The 21,789-nt window shown below is 54.2% G+C and overlaps 1 protein-coding gene across 6 annotated transcripts; it reads right to left on the reverse strand.

Moving 5' to 3' along the window:
* Positions 1-1,114: 1,114 nt before the first annotated feature.
* Positions 1,115-19,818, reverse strand: FGR (FGR proto-oncogene, Src family tyrosine kinase). Of its 6 annotated transcripts, none has more exons than XM_081817850.1 (13): positions 19,626-19,818; positions 12,338-12,400; positions 11,186-11,415; positions 10,371-10,473; positions 9,467-9,565; positions 5,444-5,547; positions 5,047-5,196; positions 4,167-4,322; positions 3,910-4,089; positions 3,327-3,403; positions 2,930-3,083; positions 2,014-2,145; positions 1,115-1,903 (listed from the first exon to the last, which is right to left on the reverse strand). In XM_081817850.1, the coding sequence occupies exons 3-13, from the start codon at positions 11,400-11,402 to the stop codon at positions 1,695-1,697; spliced, it is 1,581 nt and encodes a 526-aa protein (XP_081673976.1). In that variant the 5' UTR covers positions 11,403-11,415; positions 12,338-12,400; positions 19,626-19,818; the 3' UTR covers positions 1,115-1,694. The 6 variants fall into 6 exon arrangements, with proteins under 6 accessions (XP_081673976.1, XP_081673979.1, XP_081673982.1 ...); XM_081817853.1 differs by having other exon boundaries at positions 11,186-11,412; positions 19,626-19,805; XM_081817856.1 differs by lacking the exon at positions 19,626-19,818 and adding an exon at positions 13,432-13,607 and having other exon boundaries at positions 11,186-11,412.
* Between the last annotated feature and the right edge of the window lie 1,971 nt (positions 19,819-21,789).

The following is a 21,789-nucleotide window of genomic DNA, read 5'->3' on the forward strand; positions in this document are numbered from 1 at the left end:
CTCTTCCCAAAGCCCAGAGTCCAGAAAGATCATGGGCCTCGGTTCAAGTCCCAGCCCGGTCACATGCACCTGTGTGACCTTGGTACATCATGTAACCCTGGAGCCTCAGTTTCCTCATCTGTAAATGGGGGCTGATCATAGACCCAGACTCAGAACTGGATTAAATGAAAAGATGTATGTAAACACATCTGGCATGCAGCACTTAATAAGTGAGTTATTATTATTACTGTTTCTCCCCAGCCTGGCGGTGAACTCCTCCAGGACAGAGACAGGTCTTGTTCATGTTTGTTTTCCTGGGGCCTTGCCAAGCAAAGGGCCCTTCCCAGAGTTAACGCTTAGTAATAGTTTGCCAGTTGCAGCCATGATTCCTAGCTCCCAGACTCTTGCCCCCCACCCAGTCCATTCCCTTAGGAAGTCAGGGGTCCACGATTTCCTGATGGGAGATGTGGGAACCCTCATTCCCTGTTCCTTTTGTTTCCACTTGGAGGCACATCAGCTGCCAGAGTCTCTCAGAGTGGCAGCAAGGACACGGGACAATTCTTCATTGCAGAGGCTCATGGCAGGTTGTTTAGTACCCCCAATCCCTGCCCACTACCTGCCAACAGGAGCCCCCAGTCCTTGTGACCCAACAAAACTGCCTTCAACCCTCTCCAAAGCCCCCTAGGGGGCAGAGTTGCCTGGAGTGAAATCCAATGAGCTAGACTAGCTCTCAGGCCTCTCTCCCTTCCCCTCCCTTCTGTCTTTTTTTGGGGAGCTACAGAGAGTCCACTGTGGTCTTCCCCACTGCCCCCGTCAAGAGGGGCCTAACAGGTTCTGCTCTTGTGCCTGTGATGAATGGTATATCTGCTGAAATCAAGGAGAGAATTAGCAAACCCTTTGCACACAGATTGAAAGCCGCTTCCGTCATGAAGGGGACATTTTGAGCTCCAATTGCCTATCTTCTGTATCCATCTCTCAACTTGTCCTAAACTCACATGAGGACAAGCATCAGGACTTCTGGGTATCCCAAAACACACTCTCTCGCCTCCCCCTCCTCCCGGCAGCCAAAGCAGTCACACTCACCTTCCTCTGGCCACCGTTCCCCCTAACAGAAGGGATTTTCATGGCTCAAGGATTCATATTGTCACTTTTCTTATTTACAAAAAGCAATAAACACACACATGATTCAGAGAGGCAGTGAGCCCTCAGCAAGCCTCTCCCTCACCCTGGGCTTTCACCCTAGTCTGGGACCACAGTGTCCACCCAGCAGGAAAGGGATCCAGCAAAAACTTTCCCTGTCTTTGCAACTTACAGACACAAGAGAATTGAATAGGAGGTGAATTCAGGGTGGGATGATAGGGTAAAAAAGCAGGGATAGGAGGTAAGGGAGGGAAAGGATATACAGTTTTATAAATAACTAGACAAGGTCTGAGCATTTCTTTTGGGGGATAGGTGGGAAGAGAGTCTAGAGGTAGGAGCCTAAGTGGGAAAGGGAGAAATAGTGCTTGGGGCCAGAGTGAGGGATGATCTCTAAGCCTGGACTGGTCCCATCTTTAAAAATGAGTGGGTTGCCCTAGATGGTGTCAAGTGCAACCTGCTTTTTCTGACACGGTAAGACCCTATAGGGTTCTAAGCCTGGGGGCTTTGAGACCAGAGCCCTGGAGATTGGAAGGGATTGGTGGGCACCCCAGAAAGGTGGTGGATGCCCAAGCAGGCTATGTCTGATCCCCAGGCTGGTACTGGGGTTCTGTGGAGGTGAAGTAGTCCTCAAGGAAGGACTGCAGGTACTCGAAGGTAGGCCTCTCCTCTGGGTCCAGACGCCAGGTCTGCTCCATGGCTTCGTACAGGGATACTGGGCAGCCTGGGGGGCATGACATGTGGTAGCCATGCTCTACCTGCTCCAACACTTCCCGGTTATTCATGCCTGGAGGGAGGGGCTCTGTCAGTCAGGGGGCCTAGCCCCTCCCAAAGAGGAAACCAGGAGGAAGCCCTTCCCTTGACGCCTCACCCTTCCACCTCCCCACCCCCGCAAACCTGGGTAGGGGACTCGGCCCTTGCTGATGAGTTCAGTGAGCAGGATCCCAAAGGACCACACATCTGACTTGATGGTAAATCTGCCAAAGAGAGCAGCCTCTGGGGCTGTCCACTTGATGGGGAACTTGGCCCCTGGAGAGATTGGGAGAGAAGGGGAAGTCATCGAGGAGGCCCCTAGGAACAGCTGGATTGAGAGAATGGCATGTTGGGGCGCCTGGCTGGCCCAGTCAGAAGAGCATGTGACTTCTGATCTTGGGGTCGTGAGTTCAAGCCCCATGTTGGCTGTAGAGATTACTGAAGTAAATAAACTTTCAAAAACTCACAACCCTGAGATCAACAGTTCCATGCTCTTCCGACCGACTGAGCCAGCCAGATGCCTCTGCCAGGCACTATTTTAAAGTGATTTATAGGCATGAACTCATTTAACCTCACAAAAACCCTGTGGGGTAGATACTATTATTATCCCCATTGTACAGATTTGGAAAAGGAGGCACTGACTCGTTAAGCAACTTCCCAGATCACATAGCTCATTATAAGTGGCTAGGATTCTCTCCCAGACATTCTGGCTACAGAGTTCACACCATTACACTTTATTGTTTTTCCCTTGAGAATTATAGTAGTGCCTGGCATATAGTAGGTGCTTGATAAATATCTGTTGACTTACTTTTCTCTGAATACTTTCATTTTATATATGAGAAAAAAACAGCTCACAGAGGTTAGGTGACTTGCCCAAGGTCACTTGGCTAGTAAGTAGAGGAGCTGGGATTCAAACCTAGAGTTGCCTCTTCTACTACATCAGGATGGGAGTATCCCAGATGGTCTGGGAGTGGAGGGAATGGTTCCTGAATATGCGGAACCCCGTGACAGCCCCTTGGTGCCCTGGGAAGCTCTTGGAAGGTGAAGAGAGGAAGGGCACCTTGCTGGGGGTTGTACTCATCATCCTCAATGAGACGGGCCAGCCCAAAGTCAGCGATCTTGCACACCAGCCGTTCCCCAACAAGGATGTTGGCTGCCCTCAGGTCTCGGTGGATGTAGTTCATGCGTTCCATGTAGGCCATGCCCTCAGCCACCTAGGGGGGCCAAGGTATGGAGAAATGGGAACACCATGGCTTGTGTGAGAGATCACTTGAAAACCCCACTTTCCAGATGACGAGACTGAGGCTCAGGGACGGGCAGTGCCCTGCCTCAGGTCGCACAGATGATCCAGTGAATGGGACTGTATGTACTTCCAGGGGGCAGGTGTTTGAGGGCACAGGGATTTGTAGAGGTTCATAGGAGGCCAGTCTGAAATAAAGGCTGGTGTCCCAGTTTACCTGGGCTCCCATGTCCACCAACTGGGGCAGTGTCAAATCCTGGCCTTCCCGGGCCTTGAGGAACTCCAGCAAGCTACCTGAGGAAAGGAACTCAGAAAATCAGCAGCAAGACTACCCCCAGCTCCAGGCCAGCCTTCCCTCGCTTGGCTCCGCCCCTACCCAGTTCCCATTGCACAGAGCTTGGCCCCGCCCCCTGTTGCCCGCCCTTGCCCAGGACTCGCTCTCACAGACACCCAGACTCTGCCCACAGCTCGTTTCTTCTCCTCCTCCGTCCCCCTAGACACGCCCCACTCAGACTGCGCCCCAGATCCTTCCCCATCACCGATTCGGTCTTCATTCGTCCAAGCCCCACCCACCAGCTGAACCGAGGCTCCGCCCCCAGCCCCCGCCTAGTCTAAACTTGGACCCGCCCCCACTCCCAGGACTCGCGTGGTTTCACTCATCCCGGCCTCCCTCTCGGACTCTGCTCCAAGTCCCCTGTCCCATCACAGATCGCCACTCAGGTCCCTCCCCCAGAGACAGCCACCTGAACTTCGCCCCAAGTCCCGCCCCCCAGACTCCGCCTCCTGACCCCGCCCCTCACCGTGGCACATGTGCTCGGTCACGATGTAGATGGGCTCCTCCGATACCACCGCATACAGCTGCACCAGCTTGTCGTGCCGCAGCATCTTCATGATCTGCGCCTCCGCCAGGAAGGCCTTCGGGGACATGGTTCCCGGCTTCAGGGTCTTCACCGCCACCTTCGTGCTGCCGTTCCACATGCCTGCCAGGTGGTCGCGGCTCGTCAGCGCCGGCTCCCCGATGTCCCAAGCCCTCGCCCCGCCCCCGGGACCTCCGTACCGAGCCACACGTCCCCGAAGCAGCCGGTGCCCAGGCGGCGCTCGAGCGCGATGGAGCTGCGGCTGATCTCCCAAGCGTCCTTGGCCAGGCCCATTGTCTGCGGCTTCATGGTGGTGCAGGCCACCGTGAGCAGTTGGCATAGCCCGTCGTTCACCTCTGAGGAGCAGGGGTTGGTGGTGGTGGTGGGGGGGGGTGTTGAAGGTCACAGGCAGGCCAGGACACCCCACACATTCCTCATCCCATCTCATGCACACACACAACGCCCCCCTCCCCCCACCTACCTCCCCCATCAGTGGAAAGAAACTAGGAACGGGTGAGGTCACAGGCTGGGGCAGAAGGCAACCTGACCCACTGAGTAGGTGAACATGTTGGTGCCCAGGGAAGGAGGTGGCACCAAGAGGGAGAGATGATCCCTGCAGGGACCTGTGTCCTTCCTACAGGAGGTGGCCTCCAGCTGGGCCTTCAAGGTTAAGGTGGGACTCTGACAGGTAGAAATGGAGTTCGGGATTCGAGACAGAGGTGTGGACATGAGGCCCTCACCCTCCCATGGACCTCACCTTTGGCCTAACTCACTAAAGCAGAAACTTGGGCATTGATTCCCAGCTTCCTCTCAACCCTACAGCCCATCCTCCAAGTCAGGTCTGTTGGGCCTCCTGCCCCGCTAGACATTAGGGGGCGCCCTTTGGCCGTCGACAGCCTCACACCTGTTTCCTCTGGAATCCTACGGGGCAGGATCCTGGGCTGGGAACCCACACACTTGGGTTCCAGTTCTGCCCCAGCCACTACAGCTTTGGGAGCCCCTTTCCCTCCCTGGGCCGAATTCTCAGCGGGTCGGCTCAGGGACCCAGAGCACACACCAGCCCTAGAAGCCAGCCCTCACCAGCGTAGTGCTGCACCAGCTGCTGCACCGAGTCGAACTGGGCCCGTGTGGTGATGTAGTAGCCACCCGTGTCCAGCTTGCGGACTTTGTAATGCTTCACGTGGTCGCCTCTGTCCTGGTCCCAATCCCGGATGGATAGGGAGTAGGCACCTGTGGGCAAGGGTCACCTTCAAGTCTGCTTTCCTCCTCGCTCTCCATCTTAGAGCCCGAGAAGCCCAAATGCCTGGGGACTCGAAACTTGGATGGCCACGCACCCCCTGAACCCAGTCCCAGTCGTATCTCTGGTCCTCCACCCCTGTCCCAGTCTGGGCCCGGGCCCTGACCCAAGCCCCTCACCGCTGCCCCCAGCCCCACCCTGACAGCTGGGCCTCCCAGTTGCCCCTTCCCAGGCCCCCACCTTTGGTAGTCTCACTCTCACGAATAAGAAAGGCCCCCCGGGGGTTCCCTGGGGAGAGCAGCTGCCTCTCCGCATCTTTCCTCCCGATCTTTCCAAAGTACCACCTGTTGGGAAGGGCCAGCAAGAGTCAGAGACACGCAGTTCAACCCCCAACTCAGCCTCCTAGGGAAAACCACCTCACTAGCCAAGATTCAATCTCCTCACTCGCGAAACGGGGCTCCTACACCTGCTTCATAGCCTGATCATGAGAAGCACAGAGACGGGGAACGTAGAATGCTGGGCTCGAAGTTGGTGCCCAATAGGTTAGGCTTCTCCTCTCCACTCTCTGGGTTTCTCTTCGACTAAAATGGCTAAGACCCCAGTCGCTAGTGACCTCATCAGGGTGCTACCAAGTTCCTTAACGCATCTCACTACTGCTTCGTCCGTGGGCTCATTTTGTAGATGCGGAACCTGAGGCTCAGAGAGGGGAAGTGACCTTGTTGCAGGACTGGTTGATGAGGTCTACCTGAAATTCTTTGCTGCTCAGCCTAGTTCTTTTCCCACCACCCAGGCAATCTCTCAGATCCTTCTTCCCACAACCACCCCTACCCTGCGACTTCCAAACAACAGCCTTTCCTGCCTCTCTCCCCCTCTGCTCCTGCCTGGCTCTGACTGCTGTTTTTCCTCCACTCTCTGAAATTTGGATGTTCTTACAAGTCTCGCCTTCAACCTCAGGTGTCAAGCGTTCCTGTTCTGTCTTGGATATTCTTCCTGGGACTGAACTGTGGCCTTAAATCCACTGTGAACGTACACTGGGGAGACTGAATGGCCCCGGAGGCACCACGGGAGACTCAGATGTCCTTTGATTACTAAATTGGCCAGTCTGGGGCGCCTGGGGGGGCTCAGTCGATTAAGGTTAAGCGTCTGCCTCCGACTCAGGTCATGATCCGGAGGGTCCTGGGATCAAGCCATGTGTCCCAGAGTCATGTGTCCCATGTGTCAGGCTTCCTGCTCAGTGGGGAGCCTGCTTCTCCCTCTCCCTCTCTGCCCCTCCTTCCCTCCAAGCCGCCCTCCCCTTCCCTTATGCATGTGTGCGCTCTTCCTCTCTCTCTCTCTCTCTCTGCCCTTCCCCACCATGGGTGTGTGCGTGCGCGCTCTCTCTCTCAAATAAATAAAATCTTTTAAATAAATAAATAAATAAATAAATTGGCCAGTCCACACCTGGGTACTAGGCACAGTTTGGGGAACAGGGAAGGCATTGGCAAGTGGAGGGGTGTCCAAGCGGGCAGGCAGGATGGGGAAGGAGGAACTATTGAAGGACTGTGTAGGCAGGACACACTCCCAAGTTTTTTCAAAGCCCTGCCCCCACCCATACCCATGATAGTAATTACTTCCTTAATAGTTAACTTAATAATAGCAGTGCTTATTTTATGTCATGCGCTGCTTTAATACATATTTTATATTCATTTAGTGTTTTTTTTTTTTTTGAAGATTATTTATTTATTTATTTGACAGAGAAAGAGAGAGCCACAAGCAGGGGGAGCAGCAGAAGGAGAGGGAGAAGCAGACTCCCCGCGGAGCAGGGAGCCCAACATGGGGCTCGATCCCAGGATCCTGGGATCATGACCTGAGCCGAAGGCAGATGTTTAACCGACTGAGCCACCCAGGTGCCTCGGTATTTATTTAGTTCTTATAACAATGTTGTGAGGTAGGTCCTATTATTAACTCCCACTACACAGATGAGGAAATGGAGATACCTAGTGGTTAAGCAACTTGCCCAAGGCCACACACTCTTAAGCTATGTTGCCAGAATAGGAACACAAGTTGTCTGCTCAAGGGCCTGCACTCTTAACCACAACACTGCTCTTAACCATGACATGGCAGTGAGTGCCTCTCAGGGCTCGTGACACTACCTCTAAGTTGTGGATGCAAGCTTGAACCCCCCATACCTCCCACCTTCTGCATCATCACCCTTTCTCTCCTCCATGACTCCTACCACTTTTCCTGGATGAAGGCCTCACCCACTCTGAGCTCAGGACCCCAACCACTCCCCTCTGCTCAGGGACACCTCTCCCCTACCAACCCGCCCCTACCTGCAGCCTCTCCATCCCACCAACCTCTACATATGCCCCCATTTCTTCCTTCCCCTCCAAAAAAACTGTTCTAAGCCCTAACTTGCCATCAACATTCTGCTATATCTCTCACCTTCCCTTCACTTGAAAAAGCACTTCACACTTGGGTCTCCACTTCCTCACCTCCTACTCCCTCCCAGGCTCTGCTGTCTGGCCCCCACCCCCACCTCATACAGAGAGATCACTCACCAAGGTCACCCCTATTGCCAAATCCAGTGGCAGCCTCTGACACTCCCTTTCTAGTTTCCTGCAACCTCTCCTCCACCCGCCTCTTGGCTGTTCTGACTTGGCTTGGCCTGGTTTTCCAACAGCAACTTCTCCTTCGAGGCAGCTTTCTCCAAAGGTGGGTCCTAGGGCCAATCAATCTCTTTCTCACTCTCCTCCCCTTCCTTCACCCTCCCATGCAGCTTTAATTGTCACCTCCACTCTGGAGAGTCCCAGATTTCCACCCCAGCCCAGTGGTATCCTCTGCAAGAGCCACAGCAAACAAAGAGCCTTAGTGCCAACTAGGAAAAGTTGCCCCTCCCTCTGGGCTAATTCAGTGGCCTTGCTTGGCCTGGGTTGGGCCCCTCTCATACAAAGTACAGCCTAATCCAACTGTTGGCAGTGTCTTCTACCTGGGTGTTCCTCTCTGCGAACCTCAACCCAACAAGTCCCCCCACCAGAACCCAGATACCTATACCTTCTCCTGTGTTTCCCGCTTTAGCAAATGGCACCGTCACCCACTCAGTTCCTCAAGAAGACTTTGGGTCACCCTTGATTCCTCCCACACCCCAAACACAATGGCAAATTAGTCACCACGGCCTGGTGACTCCTACTCTGCAGTCTCTCCAATCTTTTCTTTTCCCATACATGTATGTATATGTGCACATAGATTAAAAAGTTTTTTTTATGAGCCTCAGTTTTCTCATCTGTAAAATGGGGACAACAATAATATCAATAGACTATGAGAATTAAATGACTCAAGGTGGGTAAAGTCCCCGTCATCATATCTCAGGTTATAATGGTACACCATGAATGATAATTCCCTGTCTCCTTAACAGAATTAATTCTTTTTTTTTTCCAAGATTTTATTTATTTATTTGAGAGAGAGTGTGTGTGTGCCAGTGGGGGGAGGGGCAGAGGAAGAGGGACAAGCAGACTCCGCTCAGCTCAGAGCCAGATGCAGGGCTCTATCCCAGGACCCTGAGATCATGACCTGAGCTGAAATCAAGAGTCGGATGCTGGGCACTTCGGTGGCTCAGTCGGTTGGGTGTCCAACTCTTGGTTTCCGCTGGGGTCATGGGATCGGGCTCTGCGCTCAGCGGAGAATCTGCTTCTCTCTCTCTCTCCCTCTGCCCCTCCTCTGCTCATGCTCTCTCTCTCTAAAATAAATAAAAGAATCTTAAAAAAAAAAAAAAGAGTCCGATGCATAACTGATTGAGCCACTCAGGCGCCTCTTTAACAGAATTAATTCTAAGTAATATCCCCTTGCATTTGTTTAGCATTTTACAATTTTTTAATAGCTCATTATGCTGTTGTTATCGCTGAGAGTCAATATGTATAATGCTCTGCAAGTGCAGCCAGACTATCTGGGTTCAAATACCAACTCCACCTACTTACTAGCCATGTGAACTTGGGTAGGATATTTAATTTCTCTGTGCCTCACTTGCCTCATTCATAAAGCAGGATAATATTAGTTCCTAACTCTGTTAATACACAGAAAGCACTTTGAATAGTGCCCAGAACATAGGACGTGCTACATAAATATTTACTGTCATAAACATCATTATTCTCTTCTCTTATTCTCACAATGACCTCACAGAAATATAGGTAAGAAGATAGGCTGAGTGGGGCTGTGACTCAGAGGTGGCCTTGGACTCCAGGGTCCTGTCCTGTCCTTAGGGATAGCCATCTCCCACCGCCTACTCACTCTTCGGCCTGGATGGAGTCCACAGGGGCCACGTAGTTGCTGGGAATGTAGCCAGTTTGTCCGGAGCTGAGAGACCGGGCTTCCCACCAGTCACCCTCACTGCAGACACAGGACACAGGGAGTCAATGGCAGCCCAGCCCCCTGGAGCACTGGGGCCAGGCAGGGCCACGCGAAGGGTCAGGTGGAGCCTGCCAGCCCCTCACCTTAGACACACACACACACACCCCCCCCAGGGCTTTTGTCTGTTCTGCTCTCAGCCACTGAAGCTACCCCAGGAGAATTTTCCCTGCAGAAGCAACATGTCTGGGGATGTGTGGGCCTCTTGGCTTTGATCTTTGGCTCCTCAGCTGGGCTGGGATTTGGGTGGGCAGTGGACAGCTAACTCAGTTACTTCCCCACTGAAATCCTCCCATACCACCAGTGACTATATATTGCCTTCTGGATAAAATCTAGATTCTTCAACATGGCTTAAAAAACCCTGCAGAATCCGTTTCCACTTGCCCCTCTAGCTTCTGCTCTCTCCATTCTACACCTCATACTTTATGATCCACCTAGACTGAATGACCACTTGGTGGTTTCCGGAAGTCACATTTATTCTCATTCTCACTCTCTCTTCCTCTTTTCTCACCTCTTCTTTCAACATCTATTGATTTTTTTCTAGTCTCACCTTAGAAATCACCTCCTCCGGGAAGCCTGCCTTGATCACTAGCCTCGAGACCATATTTAGTGTTCTTTCTGGGCCCATATGTCCTCATGCTCCCCCTACTGATTACTCAGAATTGTTACTGTCCTGTATCTGTGTCCCCAGCTAGGCTGGAGCTTTCTGAGGGACCAGGTAAGGTTCCTCTCTGGGTCCTGCTACCAGCCCTGGCCATGTCCTGAGCCGGGTGGCCTGGTTACTTACGTGTTGTTCAGGATGTGGAACTTCTCACCCTTGGTGAAGGTGAGGTCATCCTCTGTCCGGGCCTCATAGTCATACAGGGCGATGAACAGGGTCACCCCAGTCCCTGCAGAGTCAGGGCTACTCAGCAGAGTAGGGCATGGGGCAGGGGGCTCCAAGGGACCTGCACACTGCCCCCCCCCCAGTCCTATTCCCCAGCCAGGCTCTGTGCCTCCCCACGGCTGCAGTGCCTGGTTCCCAAAGGCCTTTGGAGTCCAGTGGAGTTCTGATTTGGGCTTCGCAGCTTGGCTTCCCATGGATTCAGGGCATATGGTTTCCAGCCCATCCCTCACACCCTGGGGAGTCCCCAAGTTACCCATTCCTCCTCTTCTTCACCAAGACTTCCCACTTGGGCCTGTCATCAGGGTCCCTCTCTCAGATGGGAACAGAGCTGTCTTCCCCTCAGACCAGGATTTCTTTTCTTTTTTTTTTTTTTAATTTAAGATTTTATTTATTGAGAGAGAGAATGAGATGGAGAGAGCATGAGGGGGGGAGGGTCAGAGGGAGAAGCAGACTCCCTGCCGAGCAGGGAGCCCGATGCGGGACTCGATCCTGGGACTCCAGGATCATGACCTGAGCCGAAGGCAGCTGCCCAACCAACTGAGCCACCCAGGCGCCCCAGACCAGGATTTCTGAGGTAGGGCTGTACATTCTCCCTCAGACTGTGCTCTGAAAGCCGGTATCTCCCACGTCATAGTGGAGCCTCCTAAAGATGGCTCCCTTTCCCCCAGGTTCTCCCAGGGGCCAGGCAGTGCCCGCCTCCAGCCCACTAGACTCACCGGAGATGCTCCTGATGGCGCCCCCATCAAGGAAGGCATGGCTGGTGGACTGAGTGGGGAAGTTGTAGTTGGGGATATGGGCAAAGGAGGACCCAGTCCGGGCCTGAGTAGGGTCAGGGCCATAGCGGTCTACAGCCCCACTGCCCCTGAAGTCCCTTTCCAGGCCAACATCCTCCTTGAGCCCCGGCTCCAACTTCTTGCAGAACACACAGCCCATTCCAGGCGCCCTGCTACAGAACGGGGTATGGCTCACTCTGGGGCCCCTGCCAGATAGGCCCCCCACGTACACGTGCACACACACACTCACGCAGGCATGCAGTTGCCCTCTCGGGGTCCTCCCCGGTGAAGGGTAAAGGTGAGGCAAGGCTACCTTTGGGTCTCCCTCCCAGCGGCTGCCATATGTTTGCAGAGAAAATGTATACCCTTCGTGGGCTGGTTTTCTGCCTTGGGATGCTGCTGTGTTTATTGATAATCTATTTTTGCCTCCTCTTGCTTCAATACGTTGTGTTTTTGTGACTTCTTCAGAGGCTTGCATATGCGTGTCTTTTGTGTGTCTCTAAGTATTTGTGAGTTTGCCTGTGGGTGTGTCTGTGTGTGCAGCCTCCCGTGAATGTCTGTGTGTCTGTGTGAGTATGAGTGTGGGTACATGTCTCCGTGCATGTGATGGCTCTGCGTGTGTTTGTGTCTTTCTGTGGAAGTGTGTATGTGTGTTCCTGTGTGTGTGTGTGTGGATCTCTGTGCGAGTAGGTGCCTCTGTGTTGGTGTGTATGACCACGTGCATAGCCCCGTGTGGGTGCATACGCGCCTGTCTGTGTGTGTGTATCTGCGTGAGTATGCGTGACTGTCTGTGTGTGTGTGTCTCCCTCTGTGTCCGTGCATGTCTAGGTACCGAGACATGTTTGTGTGTGAGTGTGTGTGAGGGCTCTTTGTGTCTGCACCTGAAGAGTCCCTGCAGAAGGGGATCAAGGCCATTTCCTGTTGTGGGTCCAGCCTCTGGCCTCTCAAGCTGTCTCTCTGTGGCTCCCCCATCTGTTACCTAGCAACAGGGCTCTTGGAGGAGGAGGGGGCTGTGATGAGTTGTGGGGCTCAGGAAGGCCACCTCACCCCCTTTCCTGACCCTGAAAGCCCTCCGTCCCCACTCTCCCCACTCACCCTTCAGGCCCCTACTCCTGGGTCAGCAGGGCTGCGGCATGGTCCTTGGGAGGGGCCCGAGACCTGAGGGCGAGAGAGAAGGACATGGAAGATGAAGCCTCGGCCAAGGTTCCTGCAAGCCAGCTGTCAGCTGCTGCCCTCTTCAGGAAGCCAGGCCTGGGCTCGGTCCCAGCATGACTTCTGCCTCCATTTTCCTTCCCACCGCCCCTGGCGAACTTACACATCTACCCTCACACAGGACACACCACCCACACCAACTCTCTCACACTCATATCCACCTGATACACCAACTCACCAACACACACCAGCACACAGTCACACACCCACACCCACAGCATACACTTGCACGAGTGTGCTCACCAACAACACCAGCACACTAACACAAACGAACTCTCACACAAGCCCAAGCTCGGATGCACAGGCACACACACACACGCATACGTAGGCACACGCGCTGCCTCTGAGGGTGACAGACTCCTACTCAGATACTTATCTTTTTGTGTTAGACCCACCGCTTTCATTGGATTTCTATCAAGCCATGCCCAGCTCACTCACAGGCCCCCTCCCCCCCAGTCACCGGCTCCTAAAAGCGAGCCTTCCTCTGCATACTGCCTCTGCTCCCACCCCGGGCTCCGCAAGCCCCCGCAGCCCCAGGGTTACGGCTGGTGGCAAGGTGAAGGTGGACACCTACCTCCAGAGCTCGCTCCTATCCCCACACCAGGTAAAGCCCCAGGTCAGAAGCCAGGGCTTTGGGGAGGATCCCTTGGGGAGCCTCCACGCGAGCCGAGACTTTCCTGAAAGCTATGTCCTCTGAGCAACAGGGCAGGCAGATCATTGAGCAAGGCCCCACCAGAAACTCTGCCATTGCAACACTTAGAGAGGAACTGCTGGGGAGAGGGTTTCTTAAGATGTGAGAGGAATGGAGAGTGGTAGGGTGGGGCCAACCCAGTGAACCCTGATTTCCCCCAGAGGGGCTAAGGACCCTTGTGACAGGTATCCCCGCCTTGCCTTTCTTGACACCCAAGTCCAGTTCCCTTATGGACATCCTCCTCCTCTTCTCTCTGGGTCCTGCTCCTCCTACTGAGTATACTCACCTCTTCCAGGAAGCCTTCCCGGCTCCAACCAGATCCAGCTGCCTAGCCGATGGCTCTGTCACATCAGTGCCCTGACCTCTACTCTAGACCCACCAGCCCCTCTCGCTCGTCACTGTAACTGTTCTCTGGTGTGTGTAGGGGAGTGACACCCATCTGGTGAACGGCGAGGCGGGCTGTGGTGAGAGCCCTAAAATAGCCTATGTTCACTAAGCCATTGCTGTGATCTTCACCTCGGGACCCCTCCCCTGGGGTGCAACCACTGTGTCTGAAAGGCTCCAAGACGCTGAGGGCTGGTCAGGGCCAGGGAGAGGATTCAGGTGGAGGTGGGGGGCATCCAGGATGCAGGGCACGAAGGGATTTCAGGCACCGAGGGGACAGATGGGGGTAAGATGAAAACAAAGTTACAGGGTGAGAATGGAGGTCTTCTCACGGGAAGACACCGACCCCTCGCGAACGGCACACAGGGCCTACACCCAGATGCACACAGCCCTCCTGACACATTCTGGGATGCACACATTACCTCAGCTACACACAGCTCCTCTCTAGACAGACATCTTCAAGGATAGCCACAGCCGCACAAACGGACGCCCCCGGCCCTCACCCACCTACACACACACGTGCACACACGCACCCCACACGCACCACCTCTCCACGAGAACAGTATAGACAGGATTTATAGCGCTCACTAGGTGCCAGCCACTGCATTAAACACTTGACACACACGACTGCATTTTATTCTCATAACAACACTCTGACGTATTACCATTATTGATAAGGCAACTGAGGCACAACGAGTTTTAGAGACCAGCCCGAGGTCACACACATGATGAATCCTGACATTTGGCTCCAGAATCTGAGCCACTTCTCTCCATCTTCTGGTCACAGACACGGATAATTACAGCCATTCCTGCCAGCACTCACAGAGGTCCAGAGCCCCCAGAGGGACACACCGAGATATACAGAGCCCTCTCCCAAGTCACAGACCCACACAGAGCACCTCTCTAAAAGAGACACAGATTTGTACAACCTCTTGGTTCCCCACATCGATACAAGGTTGCCACTTCCAAAAATACCCAGGTAAATATCACCACAACATTTTTATTTTTTTTCAATTCTTTTTTTCAAGTAGGCTTTAGGCTCAACGTGGGGCTCGAACTCACAACCCCGAGATCAAGAGTCGCATGCTCCACCGACTGAGCCACCCAGGCGACACCCCAACCACAACATTTTTAAGTCAGCCTAATGGGAGTCCCAAATTCTGCATGCTTGGAATGGGGTTGGGGTGGGGGGGTTCAGAAACGGTGAGCCTCTGAGGAGGAGGCAGAGGGTTCTGTGGGCTGAGGAAGAGCCCGGGCAGGGCGGACAGTGTGGGGAACAGGCAGTGGGGGGCAGCTCTCAGGACTTGGCACTCCCCAGCCTGCTGGGGACCGAAGTCCAGGGCTAGGCAAGGCTGTCTGGGCACCAGTATGCTGAAGGGGTTGGGGAGATGTGGGGTGAGGGGGTGGGGCACAGGGTCTGGCATCTGCATGGTCCAAGGCATTGGTGGGGGGCCACGCTGGATGTGACCACACTCACGCGGCTTTGTCAGAGGAAAGAAAGAGATGGGAGAGACAGAGAATGAGAAGGCAGAGACAGAGAGACAGAGACTGAGAGACACAGAGAGACAAAGAGCAACCCAGTGTGGTGTGCTGGCATACTGACTCTCAAAGGGAAAAAAAAAAAGGCCCTGAGTTGTAGCATTTGCTGATTTCCGTTGTATAAATATTCCCACCATGGCTGATTTCAAGTAACCGAGGTGACTTCTTGAACGCTGCGCTCGGAAGAGATTCACACAATCAGCTCCCCAGAGCCAGCTCCAGCAGCTCGCTGCCAGGAAGGAATAAAAAGAAAGAGACAAACAGAGACAGAAATGAGAAACAGAAAGACAACAGAGATACAGAGACCGAAAAAGAGAAAGGTAGAAATTAAGAGAAACTCGGGGAACTAAAGAGTCAAAGGCAGAGGAGAAAAGGCAGAAGCAGCAGGTTGGGTCCTCTGTGCTCAGGCATCTGCAGACAGATAGCCCCTAGGACTCTCCGTCCCCGTCCACCTCAGATCCTAAGTGGTGCCACCAACTCTGTGGACAGTGATTTGACTTCCTAGAAGTCTGGGTGGCAATAACTATTAGTCTAAATTTTCTAATTTATTAAATACTTAGTGCCTGGCATTGTGCCAAGCAATTGCCATCCATGATCTCATTTAGTTACCCCAGGAAGTAGCTTTTATTACTACCCATCTTTTACAGATAAGCAAACTGAGTCGCAGAGATCACACAGCAAGGGGAGGCTTAAACGCCATCCCAATCCATTTGGCTCCAATCCCACTCTAAGCACTGTTCTATTTTGCAGCCCTAGCAGAAGCAATAATGCGTGTCCCTTCAAGAGCACCTACAACGTGCCAGGCCCTGTGCTACATGCTCTCAGTCCCCCTTACAGCCCAGAGAGGGGAGGCCACCAGCAGTCTGGTCACTGCAGGGACCCGGGTCTGTTCATGCCTCTTAAACATCTGGTTGATAGGAGTTAGAGTTAGCTTCCAGAGCCTCATCTGTGTCAAGATCAGGTTGTAGGTAGTAGAGCTGAGGCCCATCCTGGACCAGGGTGCTCCTGACTTCAACATCTCTCTCTGCATGGCCCTCCCCAGCTCTGTTCTTTTACTTTTTTTTTTTTTTTTTTAAGTAAGCTCTATGCCCCAGACGGGACTTGAACTCATGACTCCCAGATCAAGAGTCGCATGCTCTACCGACTGAGCCAGCCACACACCCCTATTCTTTATATGACACTATTAGCTCTGGGACCCTGGATGAATGATATCAGCCCTCCGAGCCTCAGTTTTTGCATCTGTACCTTCAGGGCAGCTGCTGGGAAGGCTCGAAAAGATGTGCCTCTTACCCAGTGAACAGTGGCCAAATGAGGCTGAAGACCGTAAGCAGCAAAGCACCAGGACCATTAATTCAGGTCCAGAGTTCGGTTCACACCGTGCCTGTGCTCTTCAGAGCCCACGCAGGAGGTCACGCTGTCCCTGACGAGTATACGTCATATTTCCAGCCCACGGCCAAGTGAACATACCACCCCTGCCATATGGCAGCGGGCCACTCAGCGGGGAGTCTGCCTCCGGCTTAGCCCTCCTCCTCAACCTAGGAGCCCCAGCCCCATCCTTTCTTGAGGTCCACACTTCCCGAAGCCATGTCAGGGCTTTGATGTAGACCCAGGATGTCCTGTGCCCCCTAACCCCTGCCAAGTATCTGTGGGACCTGGAGACAGATTTAAGCTTAATTCTACACGGCCTGACAACTAGCTTGGGGAAGTCGGTTCACCTCTCTCTGAGCTGTAGCTTCTTTGCCTAGAAAATAGGAATATAAATCTCTACCTCATGGGGTTGCTTCTGAGCGTCAAATGTGAAAGCACCAGGACACAGGTGGTGCTCAGTGAACTTTCACTTCCGCTCCCTTCCCTTGAGGAAGGCCCCTCCGCGGCCCAGGGAGGGGGAGCGGCAGGGCGGAGAAGAGAAGCTCCCAGGGTGAGGTGGGAGTGCTGAGCTTGTTCAGTTGCCTGGGGGATTTCAGAAAGAGGGAACTGGGACTTTGGGCAGCAGCAGGAAACCACCATCCTGCAAGAGTTCCTGCTACTCTTCAGGGCTCTGCGCTGCCCAGGGGCAGGGCCCAAGTCTCAGCCGCACTGCGCCCCATGCCCTCATGGAGACCGGAGCCCTCTGACTGAAGGCTTCCATCCCCTCACCCACAGAGGCCATCCGCCCCTCACTGAACTCCAGTGTCTCTTACTAACCCCCAACTCTTTCATGGAGGCCTCGCCTCTCATTGAACCTCTAACCATCCCACACCATTCTTTCTTGAGGCCTTATAACACCCCACCCCTAACACCCAGGGCCTAAGAAGACATACCCCAGTCTGATTATACCACTGTGGGCCAGGTGTGGTGGGGGCATGTGAGGGAGGGGCCCTAATCTTTGCCACACTAGCTTTATTCCCCACAGGATTCCTGAAGGTGTCAGCCGAATTTTCTCCACTTGTGTGGGTAAAGGTGGTTTCTTAGCTGTTGCTGAGAAGTCACCCACCAGCTTCTAAGGGTCTGTAGGTATTCAAGATTTTGAGGAGATGGGAGCCATGGGTGGTCCAGGGGAGCTGAGGGAATAGGAGTCTAGATTCTAGTGCGGCCAGACAGGAAGCCTCTTCCCCTGGTTCCACCTTATATCAGCCCAAATCCTCAAACCAGGTGGTCTGCTGGTCTGCTTGGTGCACAAAGGGCCCCAGCTTCTCCTTCCCCAGCTCTGGGGTCCCCCTACCCAGCCTCCCAAGGTCTGGCCACTTCCTTTGCCACATTAGCTCCAGGTGGCTGTAGAGAACACCCAAACACCCACACATATGCTCACAGGCTCATGCTTATTCACTCAAAGCCCAAACCAAACTCACAAACACTCTGACACCTCACTCACAGTTTCAGGCCGACTGGGTTCATGCAGCCCATGACTGCCACACCTCCCACAGTTTGCTAGCCACCCACTCCTCTATCCACAAGGCTACAAGGGGTCTAGTAGGGATGAGGAGGGAACTCGGGCCTCAGCTCTGGCTACTTCTTTCATCACATCGGGGACAAGATGCTCTGGATTCCGAGTCCCTACTTTTGGCTCCGTCAGTCCTTGACTGCTGAACCTCCCTCTTCCTATCTGTGAAGGGAGAACAGAGCCCTGCTCTCCCACTACCATCACAGATGGAAGGATACCGAAAGAGTCAGGGGTCACTGGGTGTGGTACCGTAGGGGTTGGGGACAGACCTCAAACCTGCCAACTTTCCCAGTACGGGACTTCAACAGATCTACAAACATTTATTTATTAGATGTCATTCGTGTGCTGGCCCTGGAGGCCCTGACAGGCTTTCTGTACCCCCTCCATGCTTTTGAGAAGGCGAAGGAAAGGATCCCCCCTAGGTCAGTAATAACTCTTAACCCTCCAGGACACTGCAAAAACTGCTTTCTAAACACCTGATTCTGGGGATTTGGGATGGGGTGGGGGGATGGGGGCTGAGTACGGTCAAAGGTAATTTCCCCCCAAATTCAAATGAGGAAAATGAGGCCCAGAGAAGCCCTGTAACTTGTCTAAAGTCACACAGCAATCAAGGGCCCAGCCTGGCTAAGTCCCTGCGACTGCAGATCCTCACGCCAGGATGCCTGAACTGAGCATCATTGCCTTACCCTCTGTCCAGAAACCTGCCCTGACTGAGGACCCAAAATGGGGGCGGACGGGGTACCAAAGGGGGCTGCGTGGGCAACGCGCCCAACAGCAGCGAAGCGTGAAGCGCGGGGCTCTGCCTCTCCACCCTCTGGTTGCTACGAGACAGCCTCTCCGGGCAACTGCGGTCAAAAGCAGGATTTCCGTCGGGGCTGCCAGCAATTCCCGGATCCCAGGGGGAACGTGGACCGAGACCGCCACTGGGGGCGGGAAGGGGGCACCCAGAGAGGCCCATCCCTGCTGAGGGCGGGGACTTCCCCAGGAAGCCGGGACCCACGCCTCCAGCGCCTTGGAGGAGTCCCCTCGCCATCCGGGACCCGCCCACCAGCGCGGGGGCGGGCGCGTTAGGGGGCTGCAATTTTGGCAGCCTCCCCGCCCCACCAGACCCCCGGAATCGTGCCCCACATTCTGCATCCTCCAGAAATGGTTCTCCTTGACCTCCTCCAGCCAACTCCCTCACCTGGTCCTCTCAGCCCCACCCCCACACCTAGTTCCCCTCTTCCAGAACGCTCAGCTTCTCCCCAGACCCTCACTTTCAATGTCCCCTCAGTTTATTCCCCAGCCCCTTTGGGAGGGTCTCCTTAGTCCCTCTCCCCTGACTCAGCCCCCTTCCCAAATTCTATTAATTTCACTCTACAGGTTCCCTCCGTTTTTTCCTACCAGACCTTTTTAGGGGGTCCCTTTAACCTGCTTTCCTCATATTCCTTCAGCCCCCCTCCCCAGATTTTATCCGTTTCCTTCTCCAGGTCTCCTAACTTCTCCTCTTGAGGTCCTTTTCGGGGGTGAGGTCCCTCCTCCTCCTCCAGTTCAGCCTTCCCCCCCCCCCCGCCAGCCCCAGCCGTCCCACCGAGGCGCGGGCGGGCGGGAGGCGGGGCGCCGCGCGGCCGGTCCAGCCCCACCTGACGGCCGCCTACCTGGTCCCCGGGGAGGCCGCCTCGGACGGACCCCAGGCGAGCCGACCGGGCTCCCAGCAGCCGCGAGTGCAGACGTTGGGGGGGACGGTGGGGGGCGGAACTGGGGAGCTGCCGGCCTCTGACCGCCGCCCGCTCTGGGCCGGGAGGAGGAAGCCGCCTCGGACTTCTCTTATTGAAGCCCTGCGGCGGCGGCGGCGGCGGGGAAAACTCACAGTCACGCCCCAGCCCCAAGCCGGCTGCCCGAGGGGGGAGGGGCCCCTCAGATCCCGGGCCCGCCCGCTCCCACTTCCAGCCTCCCCCGGGTGACGGGGGGTTGGGCTCTCCCAGCCCTCTCCCTGCACCCCAGCGCCTGCCCCAGACCTGAGCCCCCAGGGCAGCCTTCCCAAAGGTCCCCTCCAAAGGGGCAGGTTCCTCAGCCCCAGAAGCACCTGCTGTTTTAGACTGGGTGGATTTCAGGTTAAGAAGCAACTTTTCTCTGTCACTGAAGCGCATCCCCCACCGCCTTTTCGCAGCTGGGAATACTGAGGACCAGATGCGGGCAGGCCTTACCCAAGTTCTCCACAGCCCGTGGACTTCAGATTGCTGTCACCAGAACCACTGCGCGGAGCCAATCACCTTGCCTTGCCTCCCTCAGGAGCCGGACAAGTGGGGGCGCAGGGATGTAGGACGGTGCAGAGCAGCGGGGGACCCTTCTCTCAGGAGCTTGCTTTTCAGAGGAAGCAGGTCTCAGGCCACACTGAGGAAGGGGAAGCATGACAGCCACCCCCCGCCATACACACCCCCAAGATTTAGAGAAACTGAGTGTCATCCTTTAGCACAGTTCCAGCCTATGGGACTAGGAGGGCTCCCTGACACATCCCCTCCCCCCCCACATACCTGGGGTTAAATCCTACTTCCCACCACTGTTACTTCTTCAGCTTTAAATCAAGGACCAGGAGAACCCTCCTCCTCTGGGGAGGAGGAGATGTGTGTGTGGGAGGGCTGTTTGGTGGAGAAGTATGTGTATTGGGATATGATGGGAAGGCAGGGAGGGTGTGTGAGCACAGGTGTGTGTGTGTGTGTGTGTGTGTGATTTTAGGCAATGAAATCGACGACTGCAATTTTGTAATCAACAATTGGGACATATTTTGCAGGCACATGTGTTTCTATGTATGAGCAGGGATGTGTGTGAATGTCTGTGTGTGTGTGCGTGAGCGTGTGAGCGCACACGCGTGTGCATGCATGCTCAGGTATGTCCCAATGTGGTTGTGGGATGTAGGTAAGAATGTTTTCTCTTAGGAAAATGGAAGGAGGGACGGGGAGGAAGACGCAGAGGAGGAGGTAGAGGTGCAGGGACTTGGGAATGGTGGCCTCACCTTAGCTGGGTGGCATCACAGCCACCAGTAAGCACTCCCTAACTGGCTATTGGTCCACAGGTTCAATGAACAAACAAATATTTATCATTGCCTGTCAGGTGCCAGGCTTAGGGGACACAGAGATTAATGAGACTGGGCCCTGTCCCTAAGGGATCCCCCAATCTACCAGTCTCTCTCTGTCATCCTTTAAGTTCTGGCTCCTCAGGAGGCCTTCCCTGACTGCCACCCCCATCCCCAGCAGAGTACTCAGCACCTTCTACCTGGTGACCCCTGGTTCCTGGGTTTTCCTTGAGGGCAAGGACTGACTCGGACTCTTGTCAATGCTCCCAGCACCCAGAGTCATACTGGCACAGAGAAGCACATTCTCTGGGCATAGGAATGCATGAATCAATCAAGGAACAAAGGAACTAACAGGTGAACAAATGAAAGCCCAATGAATAAATAATTGAAGGTAAGACGTAAAGAATGAATGAAAAAAATTCAAGAATCAATGACAGAATGAGCAAATGAATGGAAGAACAAAACTGCTTATACTTTTATTTATTTTTTTTTTTAAAGATTTTATTTGGGGCGCCTGGGTGGCTCAGTTGGTTAAGCGGCTGCCTTTGGCTCAGGTCATGATCCCAGGGTCCTGGGATCCAGCCCCGCATCAGGCTCCTTGCTCAGGGGAGAGCCTGCTTCTCCCTCTCCCTCTGCCTGCCTGCTGCTCCCCCTGCTTGTGCTCTCTATCTCTCTCTGTGTGTCAAATAAATAAATAAAATCTTTAAAAAAAATAAAAAGATTTTATTTATTTATTTATTTATTTATTT

Source organism: Leptonychotes weddellii, chromosome 4 (assembly GCF_054177405.1).
Source record: "Leptonychotes weddellii isolate Sample4059 chromosome 4, ASM5417740v2, whole genome shotgun sequence".
Classification (NCBI taxonomy): domain Eukaryota; kingdom Metazoa; phylum Chordata; class Mammalia; order Carnivora; family Phocidae; genus Leptonychotes; species Leptonychotes weddellii.